Below are 26,522 nucleotides of genomic sequence, written 5' to 3' on the forward strand. Positions count from 1 at the left end.
AAAGCTTGACAGAAGATAATTATTACTAATTACTGATGAGTAATAATTATCTCATCAGTATTTTCCTGTGCAAATTCATTCATCCTCAACTGCTTAGACATAAACACATGGTTCTGTTTATTGGCCCAGAAGATTCTTTGATTTGTTGCTCTGGTGTGGCCAGTAAAGTGTTTTCCTTTCAGAAAAGTGTTCCAAGTAAAGTCTCTATAGAGCTATTAGTAAAGTGGGGTCTGGGGATCTGGGACCATGAAGCATAGCCATTTGTTTGCTGCTAGGTGTTTGTTATTGTTGTTGTTGTTGTTTTGTTTGTTTGTTTTGTTGCAATGCAGTGCTGGAAATCACAAACCACAATTAAAAAAGTTGTATTTATAATCAAGTTCTTATATTTCTTAACTTGTTTGATTGATCACTTTGATTGGGTTTGATATGAATAGGTTTAATCCAAAACTCAATAACTATAAAACAAAAAGGCATATAATGTCAGCTTGGGTCTAATATGTTTTGTCAGTGTTTCAGATATAAAAGCTCTATAAAGCTTGTAGTCAAATTTGTAGAATTGTTTTCTTCCTTTAATACGATTGTAGATGAATAATAGCCAGAAGATTATTGTACAAACGTTAATCTGTTTTCAATATCAGTGTAGGTAAATCAATGTGAACCAAAAAGAATAAACGCTTTATATTAAGAACATGATGTTTAATATCCCTAGATTGTTTGGGATTGATATTTTATTTGGCTTCACATACCAGGTAACATATCAGGATGCATATAAAAGTAAATAAAGGTGGAGATCTTTTTTATACAGTGAAGTGTAGGCTTAAGAAGTTTTATTTTAGAAGAAGAAATTTTATTTATACTAATTTAATGGGAGGGGGTGGAGGGGTGGAGAGGTTGGGAAAATTATTAAGCTTATCAAATGTAAAGATGCAAAATATAAACATATTCTTAGACTAATTGTAATATTTATAAACGATTTTGGTATTAAAATTTACGTGAAAGAACTTTTTTTTTACAGTATTTATTAATTGTAGGATTAAATATTAATTGCAGGGGGGTTGGGGGGTATTGTGGGCGGGGCGTGTGTGGTGTGGGCGGGGCCCTGATAGGCTCGCGTTGGCTGTGGCGCTTTATTTCGGCCGCGAGCTGCACTGCTTTTCTTTGAGAGACATAGAGAGAGGAAGAGAGCGGACAGCGCACTACAGCACCATGACAGCCAACACGTACGACGTGATAGTTATTGGGGGCGGCATTTCAGGTGAGTCACAAACACGCCGCCTGAATTAAAAAACTCAATAAAACCTTATAGTGCCCTATGGCAAAGTTTGAATCGCACCTTACAGAGAAGTGTTGTGTGATAAAGGTAGTGTTATGACAGCTGTGCTACACAACAACCAGCAGACGCTGTAGCACCTTACAGGCTAACGGGTTTACTGCATCCATATCGCTTCATAATTAACCAGCTTTACTGCACTGAAGACAGGTCTGCATGTGTGATAGACTCAGGATGAATTATTCTATTATGCGAAATAAAATTAATATAATTTAATATAATTGATCACTTAATACATGGCTCCTGTATGAGCAGAGTACGCTTCCTGTTCCTGTTGGGTCTATACCTCTTATACTGCAGTGTACAGGTGCTGCATCCACGAGCGCACACAGGAAACGAGTCGGAACGAGTCGGTTCATATGTGTCATATTACATTTTTCTATTACATTACTATTACTATTTTCTTTTTCTATTACAGTGTGTGTGTGTGTGTGTGTGTGTGTGTGTGTGTGTGTGTGTGTGTGTGTGTGTGTGTGTGTGTTTAACATGTGGAGAGGTTTGTTTGCTCTCTAAGATTTTGTTAAAAGCAAAAAAAGCAGCTTTTATTTTTGAATGCAAATGCTGTAGGATTTCCTTTTGGTTGTTGATGTTAAGGTTCTAGTTAGATTTGGTTGTAATGTATATTATTAATTATCATGAAGGTCCTCACACTGATAATAAGACATACATTGACTGTGTACAGACAAGAATATTTTGATTACAGTCGTCTCACCATTCCGCCTGAAGCACTGTAATGTTTTAGCATTTTGGTGGTTAATTTGATTCGCTGATATGTAGGTGTTGGGCCATGTAACCTCATTCATATTATTACTCTTGTTACAGAAATGTGCAGAAAAGCAAGATTATACAAGATAAGTCATGATTAAATCTCTATGCCTATAAGTGGAGCAGGTTTCCCCTGGTGTGGTGGCTTTATGCACAGGAATATGCACCTAAAACACTAATAACGTTACCTGGGCAAATATCTGTCAATGAAGACACATCAGGTTTTATAGCCTGATCTTTGGCAGTTTGGCAGACTGACCTGAGTTATGTAATAGAGTTTTCACATCAAAGGGAAACAGTCACGTACAGCACTTTCGCTGATAATCCAGTAATTTGTTAAACTTGAGCAACTTTTATTATAGTCCACAGTTTTATTGACCTAGTTACTGAGACTGAAGTCTGTTAGACAAGACACAGAAGGCAAATAAAGGTGTACGGTTTATTAACCACAGCTTAAAGGCTATGTGTAAAATTTATTTCACCATTTGCTTTGTTTTATTTTTACTTTCCAAGACTTCTAATGTGTCCTACATCAGATAAATCAAATTGACGAGAGGTGTTGAGTAATGCTTTTCTTGTGGACTAAATCTGATGATGACAAAGATGTATGAGGTCAGAGCAGAGCGTAAAGACGTGTTTCAAATATATTGCTGTCCTTGCTGGCATTGATTAACATTTATAAGAATAATGGATTATAGTGATTATATTTGTGTTTAATTTGCAGCTCCATGATTTGAGGGTCATGTCCTCTTGGTTGTAGCAAGGAAATTCCATTTCTGCTGTTTAAAACTAATGGCAGTTCCCACACTGTAAATCAGGAATGAGAAAGAATTTGCAGTTCAGTGCAGAGGGCCAAGAGTTCAACAAACAGAGCACATTCATAATGAAATGTACAGTATCTGCTGAAAAGTTGTTAGAGTTCCTTTATAAACCGGATTCTATCTCCTGCCAATAAACTTAGGGCAATCTTGTTTAACACTAGTTTAACATGTTATGCTTATTTTGATCTGAAATAATATTTTGTACTGCTTTAAACAGATTTAAGGGATGTATATGCCAAGCATCTGTTGCATTTGAGGGCATTTTTACACACAAACTCTATCATTTTACATATACTTGCAGTTAATCATTAAGTACATTGGTTTGTACTTTGAGCTGAATATATTCCTCAAACATAAAACTATTAAAATGATGGGCCGAGTTTGAACAAATTTTACTGACATTATTTTATAATATGTGTTCACATTATGCTTTTGACTTTAGACATGTATATGGCACGCACATCTCTATACTAAAGATACAAATACATGTAAATAAATACATATAATAAATAGAAAATAACCTATAACATCCTCAAGATACAATGCTTATCTGTAAATATAATGATAGATTGCTTTAGGTTTTCTTTAAGAGATGTCATAAGACAGCTTGCCCTTATCATGTCCTCATTAAATTTTCATTCAATGCACCAAAATGTAATTACTGCACACTCAATATTTACTTTTTTAGGTGCACCTGCACATTCATGCTGCTATCTAATCAGCCAATCATGTGGCAGCAACAAAATGCAAAAAAATCATGCAGATGGGTCAAGAGTCAAGAGACCAAAACCCTGGACAGGTGATTTCACAATGCTTTGAGATCTGCAATAAGGAAATAGGGAAGCCAGCTGTCACTCAAAAAGCATTGCAGGATGATCCGAAAGCAGCAGGAACAACGGTTACACAGAGAACAATGATCAAGCAGGTCCTGTTTGGAGAAAGAAGGGTTGCATGTATGATCCCAAGAACACCATACTCACAGAGAACTAAGGTAGTGGAAGCAATGAATCTGGAACAAGGACAGTTAATACAACCAATAAACCTCAAGAATGTCTTGCTTGACTTGATCCAATATTGTTAAACTCACAGAAACTGAGCGGACTTTGTCAACATGTCTCTGACATGTCTGATGTGGAATGATGTCAGATCTGATTCTGATCCAAATTTCAGTCCGGTCAAATCATTCGGTTAATAAAAATGTTATACTTGTTCTCGTTCTGATGTTTTTACAAAATGACAAGAACAAGTATAACTACACTTCTGCACACAATGTCATGCTAATGTCTGTTCTTCCAAACCTTCAAAGAAACTCATCCTCTTGTTCATCCTAAGTCTGCTTTAGAGTTGAACGTTGTGTGTCCTGTTATGTATCCTGTGATTGGATACTAATATCTTGCATCTGAGGAAACAGGCAAAAAAGAAAAGCACACTCAGACACAAGAAATATGTGAAATGTGTGTTTATGAGACCTTCTTGGACACTCTTGGTTGCAGAAGATTGAGTTAGAGGGGATGAGAAAATATTATGGAACAGAAAGTAGTAATCTAATCCTCAGACAAAATGTTAATTTGCTATTGAGGTACGTAGACCAGAAGACCCACTAGTGCTTAGCCACTCAGTGAGGAGTATCCACTTAAAGACAATTCCATAACTACGTGCCAGCGTTCTACATTAATTAAATAAAGCATTAATTGCCATATTTCCCTTAAGTGTCTTTGTAACATGTTTTAGAGTTAATGGGTGTCTTTGGGAGTTCAGTTCTTATTTCGGTTTGTACTTTCTCATACAGGTTTTATCTTCAGTTACATTGTTGGAGATTGAGACATGGTCTCTGTTTTGAACTTCAGATACAGTATTGCATCAGTCCACTAAAAATGCTTTATTCACAACAGCATTTGAAGCCACAGTGATGTTTCTTGGATCCAATGCTCTTTCACTGTAGTCACTAACATTAGCAACACACAACTGATGATTTAAAAAAGCTGAACAAACATTAAACACAAAAGTGTGCTCAGACAGTGTTGTCAAGTGTATGATGAGGTTCCTAATCAATATTTACTTTTCCATGTTAATGTAATCAGAATGGCCCAACACCAAAATATATTTGCAATGAAAAGGACACAGCTGTGGATTTCCCAGCGTGGGCTTAACATCAGATATTGAATTATATTGTTTAGTTTTTATCATTAAACAATGAGGAATCAACTGCGATTTGTTATTTAACACTTAAGCATTTCTATGTGGCAATGGAACATTCAACTGTTAGTGTTATTTTCCATTTATGTGGCAAAGCCAAGACAGAAAATAGTAAAAATAACAGGGACATGGGAAGCAAGTGAATATTGAATATACAGTCCCCGCTGAAGCTATTAAAACAACAAGGCCAATATTTTTGTTGGACTGTATGTTTATAATCACACCCTCCAGTGTCACCCATATGAGGATGGGTTCCCCTTTGAGTCTGGTTCCTCTGAAGGTATCTTCCTTTACCATTCAAGGAAGTTTTTCCTTGCCACTGCTGCCCGAGTCACCTCAGACCTGATCACATTTAAATGATATCTAATATTCATCTTGAATTTTTGTATTATATTAATCTTTATATTATTATTTATAATAACATTTGTTCTGTTTATGTTCTGTAAAGCTGCTTTGAGACAATGTCAATTGTCTCAAAAAAAAATCTATACAAATAAATTTGAATTGAATTGAATTTGAATAAATATATTTTGATTTGAGAGGAATGAATATGAATGAGATTACACAGAAAATCAGAATTTCAGCTTTCATTTACTGATCTTTACATCTAGATTTAAGTAATCAAAAATATTAGAATATGACTTAAGGGTATTTCTTGTTGCCCAGGTGTCTCTTGATATAATACAAGGTTAAATCTAGGTTAAGACAGTTTATAGCTTTGAATGTCTATGTTTGAATGATTATTGTAGCAATCTTCACAAGCAAAAGCCAATGCTCACACAACAATTGATTAAAAGGATAAAAGGTAATACAAGCCACTGTTTATACAAGACTTTGAGAATGGAAATACAGAGCCTATACCATAGACTAGAAGCAGTAAGAATCAGAAGACCAGATTGGAATTGGCTAAGAAATACAAAGATGAGCCACCTATTGTGGGACCAAGATTAACCTCTGCCAAAGTGATTGACAGGCCAAACTCTGGAGAAAGAAAGGATCTGCTCATGATCCAAAACATGTGGAGTTGGAACCATGGTTTGGGTTTGCATGGTTGCTTCTGAAACAGACTCCCTAATCTTTTTTGATTATGCACTCACGGTGGTAGCTTTACAGAAACATCTCCCAATTTACTGGGAATCCAGTCATCCATTCTAATTGGGAGGAGCTTCATCATGCAGCAAGACAATGATCCCAAACTCGCTGCCAACACATCATCAAAGGGAAAAGTGGAAGGTTTTAGATTTCTTTATTTGAATGTCTTAATGCTCCATGGTATTGCCATCCGAGCTTGGATAAGCAGGATTTCTGACTTTGTTTTTATCCATTTGTGTGGAGAGAAGAGCTTGACTCCAGCTTGACTGGCTTCATTATGCAACTTTACATAATGCTGTACTGTTTTTCTGACAGGGGAAACAAACGTCTCTGTGTTTTGGTAGCTCTCATTTCCTCCTTCTGGGTGATTGACTCTTCAGAATCACAATATGTTGGTGTTAGGCAGCAACTCAGAAGTGCAATCATTTTCGCTTATTGGAGGACATGAGAACTAGAGTATAAGATGCACCACTCATATACATCCCCATTGCTTATTGTTTGTTAGCTTTCACTAAGAGGATGAAAGCATGAATGTGAAGCCAAACAGTGTATTGTTTGCAGTCATTAAGTTTTTGACTGTATTTTTGAGTAAAAGAGGCTGATTTATTATGATGTTTTATAGAATTAAAAAGCAGATATATGTTTTTTCCCCCCAGACTTCATTTGGGTTAAAGATGTGTTAAATTAAACAAAAAGTTTGTGTTTAATAATAATGAGGATGGTGGTGTATTCCCTCAATAAATAATGGCTTCTATTGAAAGTAAATGATGCACTGTGTGCTAAGCAAAAACCTTTATTTCAAAAAGAAAGGGGAAAATGTGGGAGACAAAAGGTGGGTCAAATACGATTTTGTTTTTTGTTTTTTTTCCGTTTTTTGCAGCCAGTTCTGATAATAGGATTTCTCAATTAATTCTGAAGCTAGAACATAAAGTAGATTCTGTTTAGACTTTAATATTAGGTTTTATCTGAGAGAACAATTGAAGTAATTAAGTTTAAATTGGAAAATTGGACTTCAAATACCAAGAAACATTCATTTGCAATTGACCTTTGTGCCACTAAAGTCTGGCTTTGGTGGTTAAGGTCTGAATCTGAGGTCAAAACACTGAGCATCTTTCTTTTTTAATGATATGAAAGATGCAAACTGTTGGAAAGCATTTCCCCATCAGGCACGTCTTCAAAAACATACATGATGCAAAAGAAACTACTGTGACCTTTACTGAGTTTACATTTGTTTTGATATCTTGGAGCCCACTGTTTCACCCTTTGTTTTTGATGAATAGTGAAAGGCCGTCAGAACATTTTTACATTTATCCTCGCCAAGCAACTGCATCCTTGCATTTGCAGTTGCCATGGAAACCTCAGCTGGTTGCTCCACACTCTTGTTTTACAGCAAATGGCCTGCTGTATTGGCAAATCCAGATGCTTGGTTAATAGGCTTACTGTGAGAGCAAGTTTGGTTCTTGCTGATTTAATTGCTGAAATATTTCTTCTGTTACATTAGCAATTTTTTATGTACAAGTAAAACTCCAATACTTATAGTGCATTATATCAGCATACCTGACACAAGTTTTTTGAAAAAAAAATTAAAGCGCAACAGGAAATTCAGATTAATTAAGATAGAAATTAATAAGGATAAAGCCACATTCTCATTTGTACATTTTCAGTCAGATTATTTTGTACATAGTCTTGTGATTAGACCATTGTTAAACTACATCTGAATGTAACTGACTTTATGATGTTTGTTAGCAGAGTTTCTGATAAATTTAGTGTTTATCCAGGCTATTGTGCATGCTGTGTGTGTGTGTGTGTGTGTGTGTGTGTGTGTGTGTGTGTGTGTGTGTGTGTGTGTGTGTGTGTGTGTGTGTGTGTGTGTGTGTGTTACTTGATCTCTTTGTACAAATCCAACAACACATCTGGTAATAAAAATGTGAAATTTACCTCACGCTTTGCTATATGTAGTCTTTTGTTATCAATCAGTGAACAGCTGTCATGTGTCATATGTGTGGACTGTAACCTCTCTGAGGGAGCTGATGCACTAACCATTTGTGTTTATTCTTTAGCTTTGTTTGTTTAAAGGAAAAAAGCTTCTGTTTAGCACTTCTGTGTTCATATGGGGTTCATTCCACTGTCCAAACGTATGCAGGTGGGTACACTGGCAACACTATAGTGGTGTATGTGGGTAAGATGTGTTTGTGTCTTTCTGTGAGGTGTGTGTGTGTGTGTGTGTGTGTGTGTGTGTGTGTGTGTGTGTGTGTGTGTGTGTGTGTGTGTGACAGATCAAGGATGGGATATTTGGCTTATTTAATAGCCACGAGCATTCTGTTCTATCCAATTATTGAATAAATGTCACTGTGGTTAGGTCAGCCTCTGCCTCAGGTGTAGTTTGGTGCTGAAAACAGGCAGAGGAAGAGAGCATTAAATCTTGAGCTGATAACAGAAAGTAGGAACTAAGGAGGAGAGAGAGAGAGAGAGAGAGAGAGAGAGAGAGAGAGAGAGAGAGAGAATGGGAAAGATATGCCTTTTATCACTGAAAAAATCTTCAAAACTTCTCCCCTTTTTCCTGTGTATTTTGACAATCCCACTGGATTAACTCACTCTGGAAGAAATTATGAACAAATGATTTATAAGCCTGTACTATATGTGTGCACTTTATTTTCAGTAGAGTCAATAGTACACATTTAGATTATGGATAAACTTAATGTAGATCTAATCAGCCACCTTGAGTATAAGATTCAGTTAATTTTTTGTTTGACAACCTTAAAGCTGCTTGGGATTTCTGCCCTGATTGAACAAATATACACATGAAATTTTTATTGTTTACAGAATCACGTTTGCTATTCGCTCCCAGGCAGGATGATGTAGGACGTAACTGAGATTTGATTCATGCTAAAATTACATAATTCAGCATTATTGAGCAGTAATTATGAATTACTATGGGAAATAGAACAACCCAAATCACCAACCCAACATAACCTCACAGTGTGAAACAATTTGAGCCAAATTTTGCCTGCCCAGTGAGTCTCACATGTAAATTGATCTGCACCTTCCAGTCGGTCATGCAGGTTAGTGTTACGCATTGTGAAGTGCTTGAAAGTGGAATTTTATCATGCTTTTGGGTTAGGCTTCTTGTAAATTATTTTTTCCAGGGTAACTATTGCTATTTTTTAACAGAAACTCAGGAATGCATTTTTTTTCTATGCATTGTAACTCTATTCAATATTTTATTTAATTTAATTTATTTAATTGTATTTTATGTTTTTATGTATTTATTTTTACAAAAATCTAAATTTATATTTCCAGATTTATTACACCGGCTTTGTTCTAAATGCTTTAGACAAAAATCAGCTTGGTTTCAAAGTGGGGTAAAAGCTCAGCTCCTCTACTACCCCAGAAGATGATGGGAACAGAGCTACATAACATTAGTTGGACTTACGAGTGAGCATTGCAATTGCAACCATGCTAAAAGCAATATATATTCTGGTGGAAATCCAACTTCAAGACCCAGTGGTATGATGAAAGGTCCTTGTGCATTTGCACAGATGTGGGCTTCTGCTGAATGATGATCAAAGTAAAAAATAGAGCACTTTATTTGCTGGAAATTCGAACTGAGTGTTTGTTTGTGCTGGAGTCCGCAAAGAAAATGATAAAAAGCAATACTTGCATTATGCTGTAAACCATTGCTGTTAGAATTTCATTAATGAATATTTGTACTTGTCTGATGTGAATGAGTAATTTGTGAGAGTGGGTAAAGGTTAAATGTGTGTTTTGATGGTGTCACATTATGTTACTTTTTAAATGTGGTTTAGCAATTTCAGTCCTGAGGACAACCAAGCTGAGGGCGGATTGACTGTTTATACTAGGTTTTCATGGCACCTGACTTGCCCGAATAACGTTCCCATTTAAGGCTCTATGGTCCCCCTCAACAATTTTATGATTGCTTCACTGCCTCGCTTATCATAAAGCTGTTATCAGTCGACGCTCATGGGTGTGGTGTTCTGTGGATACATAATAAAATATATTTATTTTTGAATATTTCAGGATATACAGAAATGGCTATATTACACAATACTGACATATTATATTATATCTTATTATAGATATAATTATATCTTAATTATATAAATTTCAGGAGTGTTGAGAAAGAGGCCTGGCTTATCTGGATGACAGATAATTGTTTACCCTTTGTACCATTTTAAACTCCCCCCCCCCCCCCCACTGTAGTTCAACATGCGTACATGCTCTTACGTGCTCTGCTGCATGTCTCACTGGTTTTATTTTTTCCCCCAATTTGAAAAATATGTGGTCTTGTCTGCAAAGGGCCTTAACCACAACAGAGGCTGAGAATCATTTTATTTTTCCGTCTTCATTGCAATTCATAATTTGCTCTCTATATATCTCTGTATCTGAGATTTTGTAACCATTTTATTCATGATTCTTTTTCGTCACTGTCTATCTTTAAATGTTTTCCATGTCTGTATACACAAGGGATACCTATAAATATAATTAAAAACACAGTTACACCCTATTAGTTTGTTTCCTTAAAGGTAAGTATGCATTGTTGAATTCTGCTTTTAGTGAATTTTTAGGATAAAGAAGTCATTAAATAAACTTTTAATGATTTACTCTTTGACATTTCTACATTTACTGGTTGTTAAAGATGGTGAGGTCCAAAATAAGAATGTAGACATTTGTGCGTTCTGTTGATACGGTGTATGTTAATGAAAGCTTTTCCACAGTGTCTCGGTGTGAATGAAGTGCATGTGGCAGGTATGAATTCATTTTGGAAGAAAAAAAAAACATTCTTGCTAAATAAACACAAAAGAGAAATGTTTTAAGGAGCATATCTGTAGCTTTTCACAGATAATAACAGAGTGCTGTGTGACAGAATCTGGGCTTGCCTGTTCTTGTTGGTTTTCTTTGTTTAAAACTAACTCAGTTTTACTCCTATCATATGTTTAAAACTAAAAAGGTCTAATAGTGTTATAGCTGAAAATTTTATAGACAAATTTCATGACTACCAGTACAGGCTCTCTCTCATTAAACCCCTCCAAATATAGATCTGTGCTTCAGAATTTCTTTCTTTGTGTAATCCTTCCCTAAGACCAAATGCAGTTTCTCACAGAAGGAGAGCTTTCACTTCCCTGTAGGAAGAGGAAGGATGTGACTGAACTGACCAAACTTCATCGATGATGTTGCAGGAAGTTTATAGTGATTATTATGGATTTACATGGCATTAGCCTATAACATATATTTTGGGATTGACATGAGAATAGTATACTATATTCCAATGTATATATCCCACATACTGGAGTGCATTCATGATGTACACATGGTTTTTGTTTTTACTTCCACTTCCTTATGTATGTCAATATACACTTCATTTTGAGCTTTATTACAAGTGCTGTGGCACTTCAAAGTCAAATGTTCATACCTTGTGGGTAGGCTATACCCGTGCTAAAACTTGCTCAGTCTCTTAGTCCTTAGGTGTCTGCATTTTATTGTTTTGTTTTGTGAACTTGTCTAATACTTGCTTATTACATGAGCACGTCCTGGTGTGTCTTTATGCTAATGAAAAAGTGAAAAATCTCCTTTCCCATAGGATATCAAAGAACTTTTACCAACATTTCAAACTGAATTAGATCTAGGTTACCTGGGTTTACTTCTGGTGCATACTGAATAAAAGATAAAGTACAGTGTAATTTTGGATCCACACAGTCAGGAAGAAACAACTGACATGATTGATTCTGACAGGACTAAAATAATACTATGTTAATAATGTAAAACAAATCCATATAAAACTAATCCAGTATGTTCCTCTTAACATCAGGATATTTTATTTTCATAATACTTATTTACTGGATTGTTATAAAACAGTTGTTCTCATTTAAAAGAAACTGATTATAATTGAATAGAGCTTTTAAATAGAAATCGGTTTAAACAAAACTATAAACTCCTGTGTCTTGTCTCTACAGGTTTAAGTGCAGCTAAACTGTTGGTGGAGACTGGTTTAAAACCTGTGGTGTTGGAAGCCAGAGACCGTGTTGGTGGAAGAACTTTCACTGTTCAGGTATGATAAGGGAAGAAGGTATCAACGTCGTTTATTACATCTGTATGACACTCAGAAATCCAAGGTAGACAGTAGGCAGGAAACCCTGTGTTCACATTTTGTTCATTCTGATCTGTCTATAATTGTTTATAGTATAGACTTATAGTTAAAGTTGGGCCATGTTCATCTGTTTTCTACTTGTATCATGTGCAGTGCTGGTACTTATGTTATTAATTTGACATGTGCCTCAGAATAAGCATGCCAAATGGGTGGATTTGGGCGGAGCATACATCGGACCCACTCAAAATCGTATTCTTCGTCTGGCCAAGGAGTATGGTGTTCAGACCTATAAAGTCAATGAAGAAGAGTCCCTGGTTCACTATGTGAAGGTAAGATGCCTCCTACCATTGCGGCATAAACACACTCAAAGCCTAATTTTGTGGTGAACATTCCCAAGAACGCAGAAAAGAAAAACGGCCTGAAGACAGGACTTTGAAGAATTTACTATTCTCAGAAAAGACAAAAGACCCTCTTCATCCAGTATACTTATGATGTAATGCACAGAACCTCTTTCTGTTGTATAAAGACTCTGGCACTGAGCCTTGTTTAGCATTATGGTGAGCTAGAGCCTGGAGATGCTAATCAGTGCCTGAAGGAAGTGTGTAATATGGTTTCTCCTGTTCAGAGTGGACACAGAGGAAGGAAGAAAAAAACAGCGGCCACCCCACCCCTCTTGCTTCTTATATCCAATTTGAGCAGATGCATCTTTAGCCTTTAGCACACACATTCTGCATGATCTTATTAGTTCTCTGTAGATTGAGCTCCTCTAATGCTCAGGCCAGAATATTGAGCTGTAAATCACAGACATCTGAGAAATGGGTAATGTGGTGCCCTCACTGATTAATTTAATTTGTACAAATGTTGAGTACACATGTGCTACAAATACACTCTGAGGCTCTGTATAACACGTTATTTGAGAGAATCACAAGCAATTATGTGCATCATGAACATGCACGTAGAGAGTGTGCACACAGAGTGAAAAGTCACAGAGAAAATTCAGTGGACGATGACTGGTGGTAAACCCCTGAAGCATAAACACTGTGTGCAAATGTTGAGTCATTCATAAACATAAATTAACATGCTGTTGCAAATCACATTCTTGCCTTGGTATAATACTACTAAAACTGTCTACCATAATACATATACAGTGCAACTGCAGTTCTCTGTTTAGCCGTGATGGCATGTGATATCTATTTATCTATTGTTGATTAATGCAGCTTGACAGAAGTAGTGCGTTATATCACATCATCTACTCCCTGATGTGTTTTGTCAGTTGATTGCCACAGGCAGAACTACTTCCATGAAACAAAGCAATAGGCAGAAACAAATCATTTGTGCTCAGAGAAATATCTATATAATATATATATATATATATATATATATATGGATTTTTTGTTTGAAAATGTGGAAGAAGAAGGTTTAGTGGTACATTGTGGCAAAAGTCATGCAATATTCCTCCAATAGATCACAAAAAAGTTAGCTTTCTATTATACCAGAGCTCAAAAAGTAGTGTTTCAGTTGACATTAGGTATTTCAGAGGAGCAGCACAGCAGTCTTTATAGACACTAACACATGTATACAATTAGCTTGTTTTTTTGTGCCTGATTCGAGGAACCTCATGTTTCTAATCTTTACAGTGGCCATCTGAACCTTATTTATGACCCATGCGTCCCTGCATCTGATTGCACATGATTTACTGTGTGCGTGCATGTGTGTGCGTACATGTGTGTGATTTCTCAGAATCCACTTTGAGGCACTCTTCCTATGCCCTCGTCTTGGCTGCAGCTTCCATCAAAAGGAGATTGCTATCGGTCCTGAAAAAATGGCTCCCTCTAACCCCCTCCCCCTCCTCTCTCAATCTGTCTGCTTTTCCCTGTGTTTAGTAAAAGGGGTGTTGCCTTTCAATCATTTCACAACTATACTCTGGAGACAGAATTTACCCGATGTAAACATACAGAGCATTTGCAGTTTGTAAGCTGTTCAAGGCCCCAGAACTATTTATGAAGTGTACTTGATGGTGTAATGAATGAAGCTTCATGACTTGCAAGTGTGTGTGTGAAGGAGGCTTGTCTGCCAGGAGGAATGTTAAAAACAAGGAACAGGGCAGGACATTGCACTGAGATGATACACAGAACAGACATACCAGACTGGACACAGTTCTAAAGCTGCCAAATAAACAGGCAAATAAAACTAGGAAATTAAGTTTAATGAGAAAGGGTATGCTCAATAAAAATATATCAATAAATGTTTAATATACAGTTTGAACTGTAGCCTAAAGTATTTTTACTTAATATTCACCTAGAAGATACATTTGAACATAAGCTAGTGCATCTGTTTATTCTGTTGGTCTTTATTGCAAGAAACTTTTTTTTTATTATTATTACATTCGGCTCCTTTGCTAAACATACAGTATAGCATTCCCAAATTGTCACACTGCTCCCTCTTGAGGAATAATTTATGACATCCAGGAAAATCTGTGAGGATTGGCAAATATGAAAATACATCTTTTGATGTTAATCCTTTAGCGAAATTATTTACTACGTATTTTTATAGAATCATTTTCCTACTTCTGTAAGTAGAATTAAGTACATAATTTAAATTCATTTGTTCTCTGCTCCATTTTGCAATGTCTCTGAAACTCTTTGTTTGAAACTGGATTTTATCTAATTCCGAGGAAATTATAAGTTATGTGTCAGGATTCGACACAGGCGAGTGAGGATCCAAATGCAGTTTGACCTTTTATTAAGCCAAAACAAGAAACAAGCAACAGACAAAAACAGGGCAGGACAGAGACAGAGACATAAACAGACAACATACTACAACGACTAACACCAGGGAAGTGGACAGACAGAGTAGATATAGGAAACAGGAATCAATTGCAAAGCGGAGACAATCAGAGACAAAGACAACACACCTAGAGAAAAGCTTGAGTTCAATTAGTGTCCATGGTAACCAATGAGTGGGCGGAGCAAACAATTAACAGCAGGGCAAGACAGCAGACAGAAACAAGGCAAACACAGACAGACTCATTACGTTATGTATGCTGAAAAATGTTCATCAAGAAACTGTGTACTGTAGTGCATTGTAGTAGCTAATGAACACACCAGCTAGTAAGCCTGTAAATACTGTATTCAAGATCAATAGCAATTGTGCAATGTCATCATGAAAACGATTATCTGTATGGTTGGTGAAGTATGACTCCATCAGTTTATTACACAAAATACTACAATGCCACACTATGTTGAAATCTTTATGACTGACTTTTTAATGTGGCAGTAACTCAGCAATCAAAAGCCTGGCCTCTAGTCACCCAATGAGCTAACCATTTTGTAATAAGGGTGAGCAAACGGTTCAGGATAATCAGCTTTCCTATAGCTCTAATCCTAAAGGACAGACCTGGTTTGTCCTATCAAACAGCTACCAAACTGTCCAACTGAGCAAGTTTGGATTAACATAGATGAAGATTAAAGGTTGTGAAGGGAAGGCTTTAGTGCCGGTGTGTGGACATAGGAAGCAGACAGGCTCGGCTCATACTGTGCCCAAGAGAAATGAACAGGCACACAGTGTCTCTCATCTGCCTGTGCATTCTCCTCACTTCTGTCACCATGGGAACAGACCTGTTGCTGGATGGTGAGTGAGCTACTGTGCTCTAATGCATTGCTCTGACCCTCGCACACGCATGCGCACAGACACAAAGCCCTATAATTGCACAGATAAATGTCATGTTTTTCTACTTGCTGTTTTCTAGAGCTGCATCTCATAAGATATTGATGAGTGGAAATGCATTGCACATTTAGCGGGAGGTCTGCTTTATTTTCTGATCAATAATACAATGTCATATCAGTGCAATGCATAATCATCTCTCATCAAAAGCACTGCACATATGTGTCTGGCTGGTTGATGCTTTCCTTTGTATTGCTCCAGTTAACGTTTTGGTGCATTCTTTTATTGTTTGCAGATACATTTATCTGTCTGTTTGTTTTCCTCAGACAGGACTATCACTTGCTCTTACCATCTTACAATGCTTTTAGGACATGGTTTAGGGTTTCCTTAAACTCACATAAAAATCAACACAATAGATAATATACTGAGCATCAGAAGTCAGGCAGTGTTGTAATCCATGCTCCTGGTCTCTCTAACCCCTTTATCTATGACCCCATTACAAGGCTGTGCAGATTGAGCAATTATTAATCCCATATTGAGTGAAGCCTAGATTAGGAGAAATTTATCTTCTCTGGTATACGTGTATCAGATCTTGAATCTGAAGTCAAATATTAATCAATCAGCCATAAATGCATTTATTTAACAGTCCCTCTGCAACTAAGCAATTCAGGTATGAAGTAATGTCTGCTTACTGTTACCCCATCGGCCAGCTATGGACCATGTTGTCATCCTGACTAAGCATTTCCACTACTATGAGAATAAAACCACTGTGTGAACAGACATCCTGTGTCATATTGCTACTGTGTGCCAAAGAGAAATATTTTTGTTTATGGTAATGAAGTCTTTATTTTATGGAGTTTACAGATGGAATTATAACTTCTTGAGGACCTGTAATAACTTGAGACCCCTTAAAGTGGCAAAATAATTGGCAAATTATATGCCAAAATTACGTGACTTCCTGTGTAGTTTTTAAAGGCTTACACTTAATAGGATCTAATTGCGTCTGATCTTAAGTTGTGAAAGGCACTATAGGCTGAGGAAAAAAATACCCCCACTTTGTTCTTGCTTATTTCAATACAATCCATGAAAAATGCAGTGACGAATATTTTAGGCAGACAAAAAGTTTTCCACTCTAAAGCATAATTGTAATTCCAGTTATGATGCGTGGCAATTACAAAGACATTACGTCAAACAATGACGTGTTATAATCATTTTAGTTTTATGGTATAATTCTTAGGCACAAAAAATACTCACGGTAGTTGCTTTATGCCTCCTAGGGGAAGTCATATCCATTCAAGGGGCCTTTCCCCCCAGTGTGGAACCCTTTAGCGCTGCTGGACTACAACAACCTCTGGAGGACAATTGACAAGATGGGTATGGAGGTAAAGTCAACTCCAGTATCTAAGAACTGGAATTCATCACACAAGAGCTGCTAAGTACTGATTGGCAGTAATATACTGTAGCTTTCTAAAACTTTCAGATGAGTTATTTATTTAGCTTAAAGCTAAAAACATTACTTGTGTTATTGATGTCCTTCCTAGTAGCTGCTTGTGGTTGTGGGATGTGGTAGCTCAGTGGTTAAGGTATTAGACTACTGATCGGAAGGTTATGAGTTCGTATCCCAGGTCCCCAAGCTGCCACTGCTGAGCAAGGCCTTCAATTGCTCTGTTATATTAATTAAAATATAATGCAATTTATATAAGTTATATAAGGGTGTCTGTGAAGTGCCAGAAATGTAAGTGTAATGTAATGTAATGATTGTGAATGTGTACTACAGATCCCAAGAGAAGCTCCATGGAGGGCCCCAAATGCTGAAGAGTGGGATAACATGACCATGAAAGAGCTCTTGGACAAAGTTTGCTGGACAAGGTAGTGAAAACACCAGGAAATAGTTATGAAACATTGAAGTGGTGATTTAATGACCTGCGGCTTCTTGATGCAACTGCAAACATGTTCCTTTAAATTGTTTCCATGCAGCACTGCCCGCCGCTTTGCCACACTGTTTGTTAATGTGAACGTGACCTCCGAACCTCATGAGATTTCTGCTCTCTGGTTTCTCTGGTATGTCAAGCAGTGCGGAGGCACCATGAGGATCTTCTCCACCACTAATGGAGGCCAGGTAAATCCCACCAGCTCACCAGACCATTAAATGGATGCCTTAATGTCAATACACTGTCTACAGTCTCTTGAATGACAAAGTGCTCAGTTCTATGACAGATACTATGAGCTTTGCATTTGCACAGAAATGTGAGGCATTTCTATCACTTGTGTGTCTGTGTGCTTACACACATCTCTCTATTCATCTGTGCTGATGATTACAGCATAGTTATAAAGACTGAGTGCAATTGAGAAGAACCTGTAATTAACTATATTTAGTTCAAACTGGTTTTAGATAGTAAAGAAGGTTACATAAAATAGCCCATCAGTAACATGGTGTGCATTACTTTATGTATTGTCATAAAAAATAAAATAAAATCAGAGTAGAAATGCAGATGCATTTAAGAACTAATGGGTATTGAATCAAGTCTTCTGCATCCTAACGTAAAATCCTGTAATCAGCACCTCTCTCAAATCTTTACCCCTAATTTAGTTAATCATGGTGCACACAATGGGGGATTTTGAGAGCTTGGAGGACAGCCATTCGTTGGCATTGATAAAATAATGAATGCTCAGCTGCCATAGCTACAGAGGAAGGGAACCCACTGGGGTAATTAGAGAACTTTATTATGAGGTTCTGAGTGATTTCCTACTGTCTGGTACCCATTAAAGAGGTTACTCTGTGTTAAATATTGCAGTGATTTGTTCTTCATTGGGTGTGTGTTTGTATGTGTGTGTGTTTGCTTAGTCAGTGATTAATGTGTAGCCATAGAAGGGAGGCAAGTGTTCTGTGGCCTAAAAAGAAAGCCACATGTTATGCAGGTGAAAAAACATAGTTTGCAATGCTTGCTCTTTTCCCTGCAACATAACCATTAACATGTTAATTATTAGATGATTTTGTGAATCTTCTAAATAGTTTCAAAAAACAGATTAAAACCTGCTTTGTGACAGTTTTGTTTGTTAAAATTCTGTTGCTGAAATACAAATCTATGTTTTAAAAACATGAGATACTTCATGTTATTACCTATGACTAGTTGAAAATGGAAAATGTTGGGCTGTTTTTTTAGCCTATAATTGATAATATTTACAAGTAAATTGAGTAGCTGATCAAAACTTTTTAATCTGGGGGCAATTAACTTGGGTACATCAAAATATACAATATTAATTGTTTCTGTAAAGACCCTTACTCGATAATTAAGTCTCACCAGCTGCATGAACATGGTTTGACACAGGTATTTGAAATATGGAGCCATCTGTTGGTAAATAAAGGAAATTGAAATAAAAGTTCAGGTGTAAAGTGTAAAAATTCAGGCTACAGATTATGGGGATTAATTTAGCCCTCAGTTTGTTCATGTGTTTCTGTCTGATTAAAAATATTGTTGTGATTCCCACAGGAGCGAAAATTTTTAGGAGGGTCAAGTCAGATAAGTGAGTGCATGGCTAGAGAGCTGGGAGACAGAGTCAAGCTTCAGAGTGCTGTCTACGGCATTGACCAGAGTGGAGACATGGTGGAAGTCAAGACCGTCAATGGGGAGACATATAAGGTAAGCAATTTCAATTCACAGCAGCCTTAAAGAGCCTTCTACATGCAACGACTTTATAAGTGATATGTCCCTCTCTCAATCCACTTTAATGCAATATGACCATGCAGCCTGTGTAAATTTTCCATTCTGCTGGTACTACTACTATTTATCCATAAATGTAGTATTTCTAATCGTATCCATTTAAATGTGTGTACAGGACTTTCCACCTGTTAATGTGATTACTGTTGTTTTATTAAATAGTCATTAAATAGTAACTGCACCATAGTGGAATGTACAAAATCTAGAGGTTTTGGGGACATAACAGCTTGTCTTCGCAGTATGTGTTTTGGTGTACATGAAACCATGTAAGCTTGTGGGATTGTGACCACTAAGCTGCTCTTCATCTCCCTGCCCTGACCACATCCTCTTTCTCCTGCTAAGGCTCATTAAGAGCTGCTGCATGGGGCATTATCCTGTTGACCCCAGCTGGAAGGTCTTCCCATCTACTAGAATACCAACTCTCATACAGTTTTGTATGATGATTTACCTGTGAACCTGATAAACGTTTTTATAGATGTACTAGAAATAATTGTATGATTGGATTTTCAAAGTATGATTGTGCATACAGAGTAGCTGGTGTATTAGTAATTTTATAGCTAGTGAGAACAAGTTTCTAGAGTTATATCAACCTATTGTTTTACTTTCTAATACAGTCTAAATACAGCATAATCCACAATAGTTGTCCTACAGTTATGATATGGGTGACAAGGCAATATGTCTCATATTTACATATTTAATGAGCATGTAGTTTAGACATTTAGATTCAGTGAATATATAAGGGGGGGGGGGGCTCAGTGGTTAGCATGTTTGCCTCACACCTCCAAGGTTGAGGGTTCGATTCCCGCCTCCTCCTTTTGTGTGGAGTTTGCATGTTCTCCCGTGCCTCGGGGGTTTCCTCCGGGTACTTCAGTTTCCTCCGCCAGTCCAAAGACATGCATAGTAGGTTGATTAGCATCTCTGGAAAATTCCGTAGTGTGTGATTGTGTGAGTGAATGAGAGTGTGCGTGCCTTGCGATGGGTTGCCACTACGTCCAGGGTGTATCCTGCCTTGATGCCCGATGACAACTGAGGCACAGGCTCCCCGTGACCCGAGAATAGTTTGGATAAGCGGTAGAGAATGAATGAATGAATGAATATATAATGATTATAAATGCTCTAATCTTGTTTACATTTAATAAGGCTGCACCTAAGCAGGTTTGAGCATGAAACTTGTTGTTTTGGAAACAAGGCTGACAACATTTCCAGACAAATCCAGTATCATGTCAAATCATCAAGCATCCAATCCAGATAAATCAGAAATCCGTGTACAAAGACTAAGTCTCAGGTTTCACATCAAACAGCTTTAGCACTTTTTGTGCACAGCTGATGAAACATTTCTTTGAAAATGCTGTTTATATAATTTAACGAAAAGTATGTTTACTACTACATGCTCTACAATTAGAAAAATGTGTTTCATGTACCGGTTGTGCTTATTAATTGTCGAATGTTGTGGTTTTTTTCTTTACTGCAGGCAAAATACGTTATTATTGCTATACCACCAGGTCTGAACCTAAAGATCCACTTTAACCCTGAACTCCCTCCACTGAGGAATCAACTCATCCACAGAGTTCCCATGGGCTCAGTCATCAAGTGCATGGTCTACTACAAGGAGAACTTCTGGAGAAAGAAGGGTAATAGATCAGAAAAAAAGTTGTAAATAATGAGTAGTGCACATTTGAGATTTAACGGAAGTAAATTCAATAGAACTGAAGTTAAAAGTATATTATTAAATGTTAAATATTAGCTGAGATCTTCCACTATTGTTACGATTCTTCAGCAGCACAACATTCAAGCCTTAATTTGTGAGTTGTTGCTTAGAGAAAAGAGAGGAGTTTGCTAAACAAAGTGTGTGCTGAGATTTCATGGCCATAAAATCAAATGCCATCAACAATGACACTTGAGACACTCATAATTACAGTATATAAGATGCTTATAGAGGGATTTGTGAAAGATATTCATAATTGTTTTATTTAAATATTCTGAGGTAACTGTTGGTGAATGAACAGGTGCTGTGCGTCTATAACGTTGTGTCCTCCATGTTTCTCCATGGTGGTCTTTGTATTTTTGGTGCATGTGTTTATTAGTGCCGTTTATTCCAGGTTACTGTGGAACCCTGGTGATTGAAGACGAGGAGTCACCTATCGGTCTGACTCTGGATGACACCAAGCCTGATGGAACAGTGCCAGCCATTATGGGGTAAAAACAAGTTGTGAACACTAATAGGACAGTGCACTTTCACCCACAGTGAATAGAAACACATGCTCTTTGTAGACACAGCTGGCTTAAAGATGTTTAGTTGACCACACCTTTTCCGGTCTTGCAGTTTCATCCTTGCACGCAAAAGCAGGAGTCTGGCTGGACTCACCAGGGAAGAAAGGTAAATATTTGTTTGAAACTGACAATTTTTTTTTCTTTGAAGCTTTTCTCATCTAAAGTCACAGCTGACCAGAAATGTGGAATTTTCCCCCATAGAAAGAAAAGGATCTGTGAGATCTATGCACGTGTCCTAGGCACTGAGGAAGCTTTGCATGTGAGTTTCTGTTCTTCATTAATTTATGAATCAGAGTGCTGTCTAACCAGCTCACCACAGCCAAATAACTATTTATTCTATTATTTATAAGTCGTGTCCCTAGCCATCGTGGAGTACGTGCTGAGCTGTTTTTTTTTTTTCAAAATCATGGAGGCGATTCAAAGAATGACATATCATCCTTAAATTAGGCCAAAGAAAAGACTTAAAACAAAACACTGGAGAGTATTTCTCTGAATAAATAGTTGTCTTTTCTAGCTGTTTTTTAAATAACAACTGCATGGTAAACAGAACATGAATTTCCCAATACAGATAATGTATTGGATTTCTTACAAATATTCCACACTGTGTAATGTTTTTTAGAATTTTTTTTCTTTGCGTGAAACGAAAGAATTTGACATTTTTCGGTGACTCGGAATGTGACTGACTATGCAGATACGATTTGGTAGTGGAGAGCAAGTCCATTATTTTACAGCGCTAACAGGATTTTACGAGAATTATTTTATAGTTGTTACCAAAAATACATTCAACACACATTTGTGGTTAATCAACAGTTAAATTAGGAATAGGATATATATATCGAATAGTCATTGCCATCATAAATTATTGTGTGTTCGAATAAAACTAAAAAAAAACATTAACTTAAATTCATGTTTTTTTGTATGATATTGTGTATGATTTCAGCTAGCAAGATAATTAAGCACTGCTTTAAGCCCTGCAATGGTTGTTGCTTACATGGTTAATGGATAAATGTTCTTTCTTCCAGCCTGTGCACTATGAAGAAAAGAACTGGTGTGAGGAGGAATACTCTGGTGGTTGCTACACAGCCAGCGTCCCCCCTGGAGTCCTCACTCAGTTTGGCAAGTAAGTAATTCTATGACTCTCCTATTTCTGCTCTTTATTACATGTCCTATCTGGGGTAAATTCTCCCAACTTGTATCCCTTCAGATTCAACACAACTATGAAGAGGTTAAAGTGGTGTCTGAAAAAAGTATTCATTTAATTCCATACTTTTTGCATTATATCCCGACCTGTTATAGTATCCACTTGCCAGATGATTCTTAAGTCCTAAACTGTAAGACCTAAGCTAGAACCTAAAAGTAGCGTCTTTCCAATATCTTGTTTTTACTTATTACTAGGTTATTATAAGTAGGAGTTATAGATATATAAACATTAATTGAAAGATGTAATACTGTAGCATGTAAATATTCCTTTAGGATGAGCTGTCCTGATTGGGCAGAATGGCTGAATGCTGGAAATATTTTTACTGGACAGTATAACAAATGGAGGAACATTTCAAGTCATTGGAGGAAGTCAACAGAACTGAATAAAAATAGACCTGCTATATAGTATATTCTGAAAATAATCTAGCTAGGAACGTCCACAATCATGTTACCTGATGCTGTATTGCAAGGCAGATAACAGTCCAGATATTGTATATTTATTTATAAATGATTGGTTGAAGGAATGATGCTTTTTTTTAATTTCATCTTTATTTTCCATATCAGTTAATATCTTTTAAGAAAATCAATTTTGAAAGTGTCTCTATACACATGTAGTATTAAAAGGTAGGTATGAGTTAACGGTTGTGAATCTGTGTGTAGAGTCCTGAGGGAGCCTGTGGGCAGACTTTACTTTGCAGGCACTGAGACCGCTACAGAGTGGAGTGGTTATATGGAAGGGGCTGTACAGGCTGGAGAGAGAGCAAGTAGGGAGGTGAGACATTACTGTGCTCTGTATACACTTGGTGTGAGTGTGTGTGTGTGTGTGTGTGTGTGTGTGTGTGTGTGTGTGTGTGTGTGTGTGTGTGTGTGTGTGTGTGTGTGTTGGTTTGAATGTGGGTGGCTGAGTGCACATGACATGTACAGTATATAACTTAGAAGTGTTAAGAGATGTTATGCATGAATCCTTGTACTCTCTTTTAGATTTTGTATGCAATGGGGAAAATCCATTCAAGTCAAATCTGGCAAACAGAGCCTGAGTCTCTGGTAAAAAAAATTGTTTCCTTTGCACTTATTCTAACTATATTTATATACTGTAATTGAATTTCTGTATTATTATTGTGCATTTTTCTGACACTGACGTTGTTTTCAGGATGTCCCTGCTTTGCCGATTGTCACCACTTTCTGGGAGAGAAATTTGCCGTCCGTCGAAGGAGTTCTCAAGTTCATGGGCGTGTCCTCAGCCCTGACTATTGCCACCGCCGTGGGTATAGTGGCCTATAAAAAGGGACTCCTTCCCCGATGCTAGAGCTCCTAATACAGTGACTCACTGACCTTGGTTAAGGCTGACATTTTCCATACCAAGGAAATGTTACTGACTAGGCATCGGCTCATGTCAGTTAGATATAGATTTAATTTTTAACATCCAATCCCATTTTTATGTACAAATGAAATACCTAATCATTCCTGTTGAAATGGAAACTGCTTTTTCACAGGACACACCATAGTGAGAAGTGAGAACCAGTAGGAACATCTGTCTGGTCACTAATTTTCAAGGCCACAGACAACATTAAATACATTTCACCACATAGTCACTACACATATCCTCACATACGACACAGCCTGTGTGTAATGAACCAGTTGATTTAATTACCTCTGATGAATTTAGGTGCTGTTCCTAAGAACTCCTTACCTGAAATAGCCTTTCAGTCTACATGTGACAAAGCTAAAGCATTATGCTGAGCTTTTTTCGTTTTTTTGTTTTGTGAAAACCTGACACATGACATTTTGAGAATCTGTCCTCTCTGACACGACACACAAAGTGCACACAGCTTCTGTCTTGTGTGGTTTACATGGCTCTGGTTGTCAGAGTGGCCCATAATCGCTAAAGCTAGAGAAAGCCCAGATTGTTGGGATTACTTCATGCTGCATGATTGTGGCATTTGTTTCAATGATGATTGATTTTTAATGAAGATATATGAACATATTCTTTTCTTATTTCATATTATATATGATTTTGAAAATAATTTAGACAGATATATAAATTGATATATACGGTGTTTTTTGTTTTGTTTTGTTTTGTTTTTTTATGTACAGTGAATTCCATACACCTTTTACCATATTGCACCATACACAGTGATATCATAACTATTTCTACATACTGGATGCCCTTACATCAGGTTTTATCATTTTAACAGAACATTCAGCATGAGAGCGTTTTAGAATATAGAATATGCCAGTATCTCCAGAATATGCCAGTTTGATTCTGATACTTTAGCTAAGTTTTAATATTTCACTGATAAAACGTAGTAGTATGCAAAACCAAAAGAATGAAAATTTTTCTGTGTGACTTAAAATGTGACTAAATGGAAATGGTTGTAATACATCCAGAAGAAAGTATGTGTGTGAGCCTGGTGTTTTTGGAATGTGTCATTGTTCTAGAGGTGTGTTGTGTTGTCTGTGGTGCCTTAACAATTTAGTAGTGCTTGTCATTTCTCAAGTGCCTATGTGATGGTGTGTGTGTGTGTGTGTGTGTGTGTGTGTGTGTGTGTGTGTGTGTGTGTGTGTGTGTGTGTGTGTGTGATTTTTGTGTTTAAGGTGTGGTCTGTGTGTGTTTGTCATACAGCTCCTGGGTCAGTCACTGGCTACTTTAGTGAGTAGATGTACTTCAGACGAACTCTCCCTTATTGCTTAATTTCCTTATTAAGTGTTTCTTTATGCAATACAAGGATGATGTTGTGTTACCTTCATAGACCATAGATTTTAATTTCAAGCAACAAGTGAGATTTTCCAGATAATGTCTTCATCATGTCAAGTTAGGTGCTGCTAGTGTCTCATGTTCCTGTTGTCATGTTAATTCTGATGTGCAATGTCTGTACTGATCTTTGACGTTTTTGAACAACACAATATCTCTCACCACTAAAGTAGCCACCAGTGAACCAGTGAAGACTGATGTGAAACAGATAGCAAGCAAAGTGCTGACTGTTTGAAAGTTTACCAAAACTTAACTGAGGTTCTGAAGTTCCCATATCACACGTTATTATCATTATTTTTTTTTTCAAATCTGGTGGACTATGAACTGTAATTGTGCCGTGACTGTTGGTGAAGTCTTTATGTCACTTGTGGTTGGTGTAACAACTTTTCCTAGCGAGTCATGTCTCTGTGCTCTAACAAACACTTTGCTAATCCATGAACTCCTATGTTCTCTGTTTGCTGCTGTTTGTCTCTGTGAGAACCCTTCCCTTTGTCAAGCCATGTGAGTGTGCACAGTGTCTAATGTTATAGTCTTGTAATTCCATTACTTGATCTCTTTGTACAAATCCAACAACACATCTGGTAATAAAAATGTGAAATTTACCTCA

At 37.0% G+C, this 26,522-nt stretch overlaps 1 protein-coding gene across 1 annotated transcript; it reads left to right on the plus strand.

Moving 5' to 3' along the window:
• The first annotated feature begins 1,112 nt into the window (after positions 1–1,112).
• Positions 1,113–26,522, plus strand: mao (monoamine oxidase). The gene is made up of 15 exons (XM_027164687.2): positions 1,113–1,255; positions 12,177–12,271; positions 12,502–12,639; positions 17,251–17,355; positions 17,751–17,842; positions 17,951–18,092; positions 19,465–19,614; positions 21,164–21,323; positions 21,792–21,888; positions 22,016–22,069; positions 22,165–22,222; positions 22,986–23,083; positions 23,824–23,935; positions 24,145–24,207; positions 24,314–26,522. Exons 1-15 carry the CDS (start codon positions 1,207–1,209, stop codon positions 24,467–24,469), a joined length of 1,569 nt encoding a protein of 522 aa, XP_027020488.1. The 5' UTR covers positions 1,113–1,206; the 3' UTR covers positions 24,470–26,522.

The sequence above is a fragment of the Tachysurus fulvidraco genome, chromosome 6 (genome assembly GCF_022655615.1).
Source record: "Tachysurus fulvidraco isolate hzauxx_2018 chromosome 6, HZAU_PFXX_2.0, whole genome shotgun sequence".
Lineage (NCBI taxonomy): Eukaryota > Metazoa > Chordata > Actinopteri > Siluriformes > Bagridae > Tachysurus > Tachysurus fulvidraco.

Bases quoted from the DNA above. Each gene is read 5' to 3' on its own strand.
- mao (XM_027164687.2), top strand. From the start codon at position 1,207: ATGACAGCCAACACGTACGACGTGATAGTTATTGGGGGCGGCATTTCA. The intron at 12,272-12,501 runs GTATGATAAGGG...CATGTGCCTCAG, and splicing joins GAAGAACTTTCACTGTTCAG to AATAAGCATGCCAAATGGGT. The intron at 23,084-23,823 runs GTAAGTAATTCT...ATCTGTGTGTAG, and splicing joins GTCCTCACTCAGTTTGGCAA to AGTCCTGAGGGAGCCTGTGG.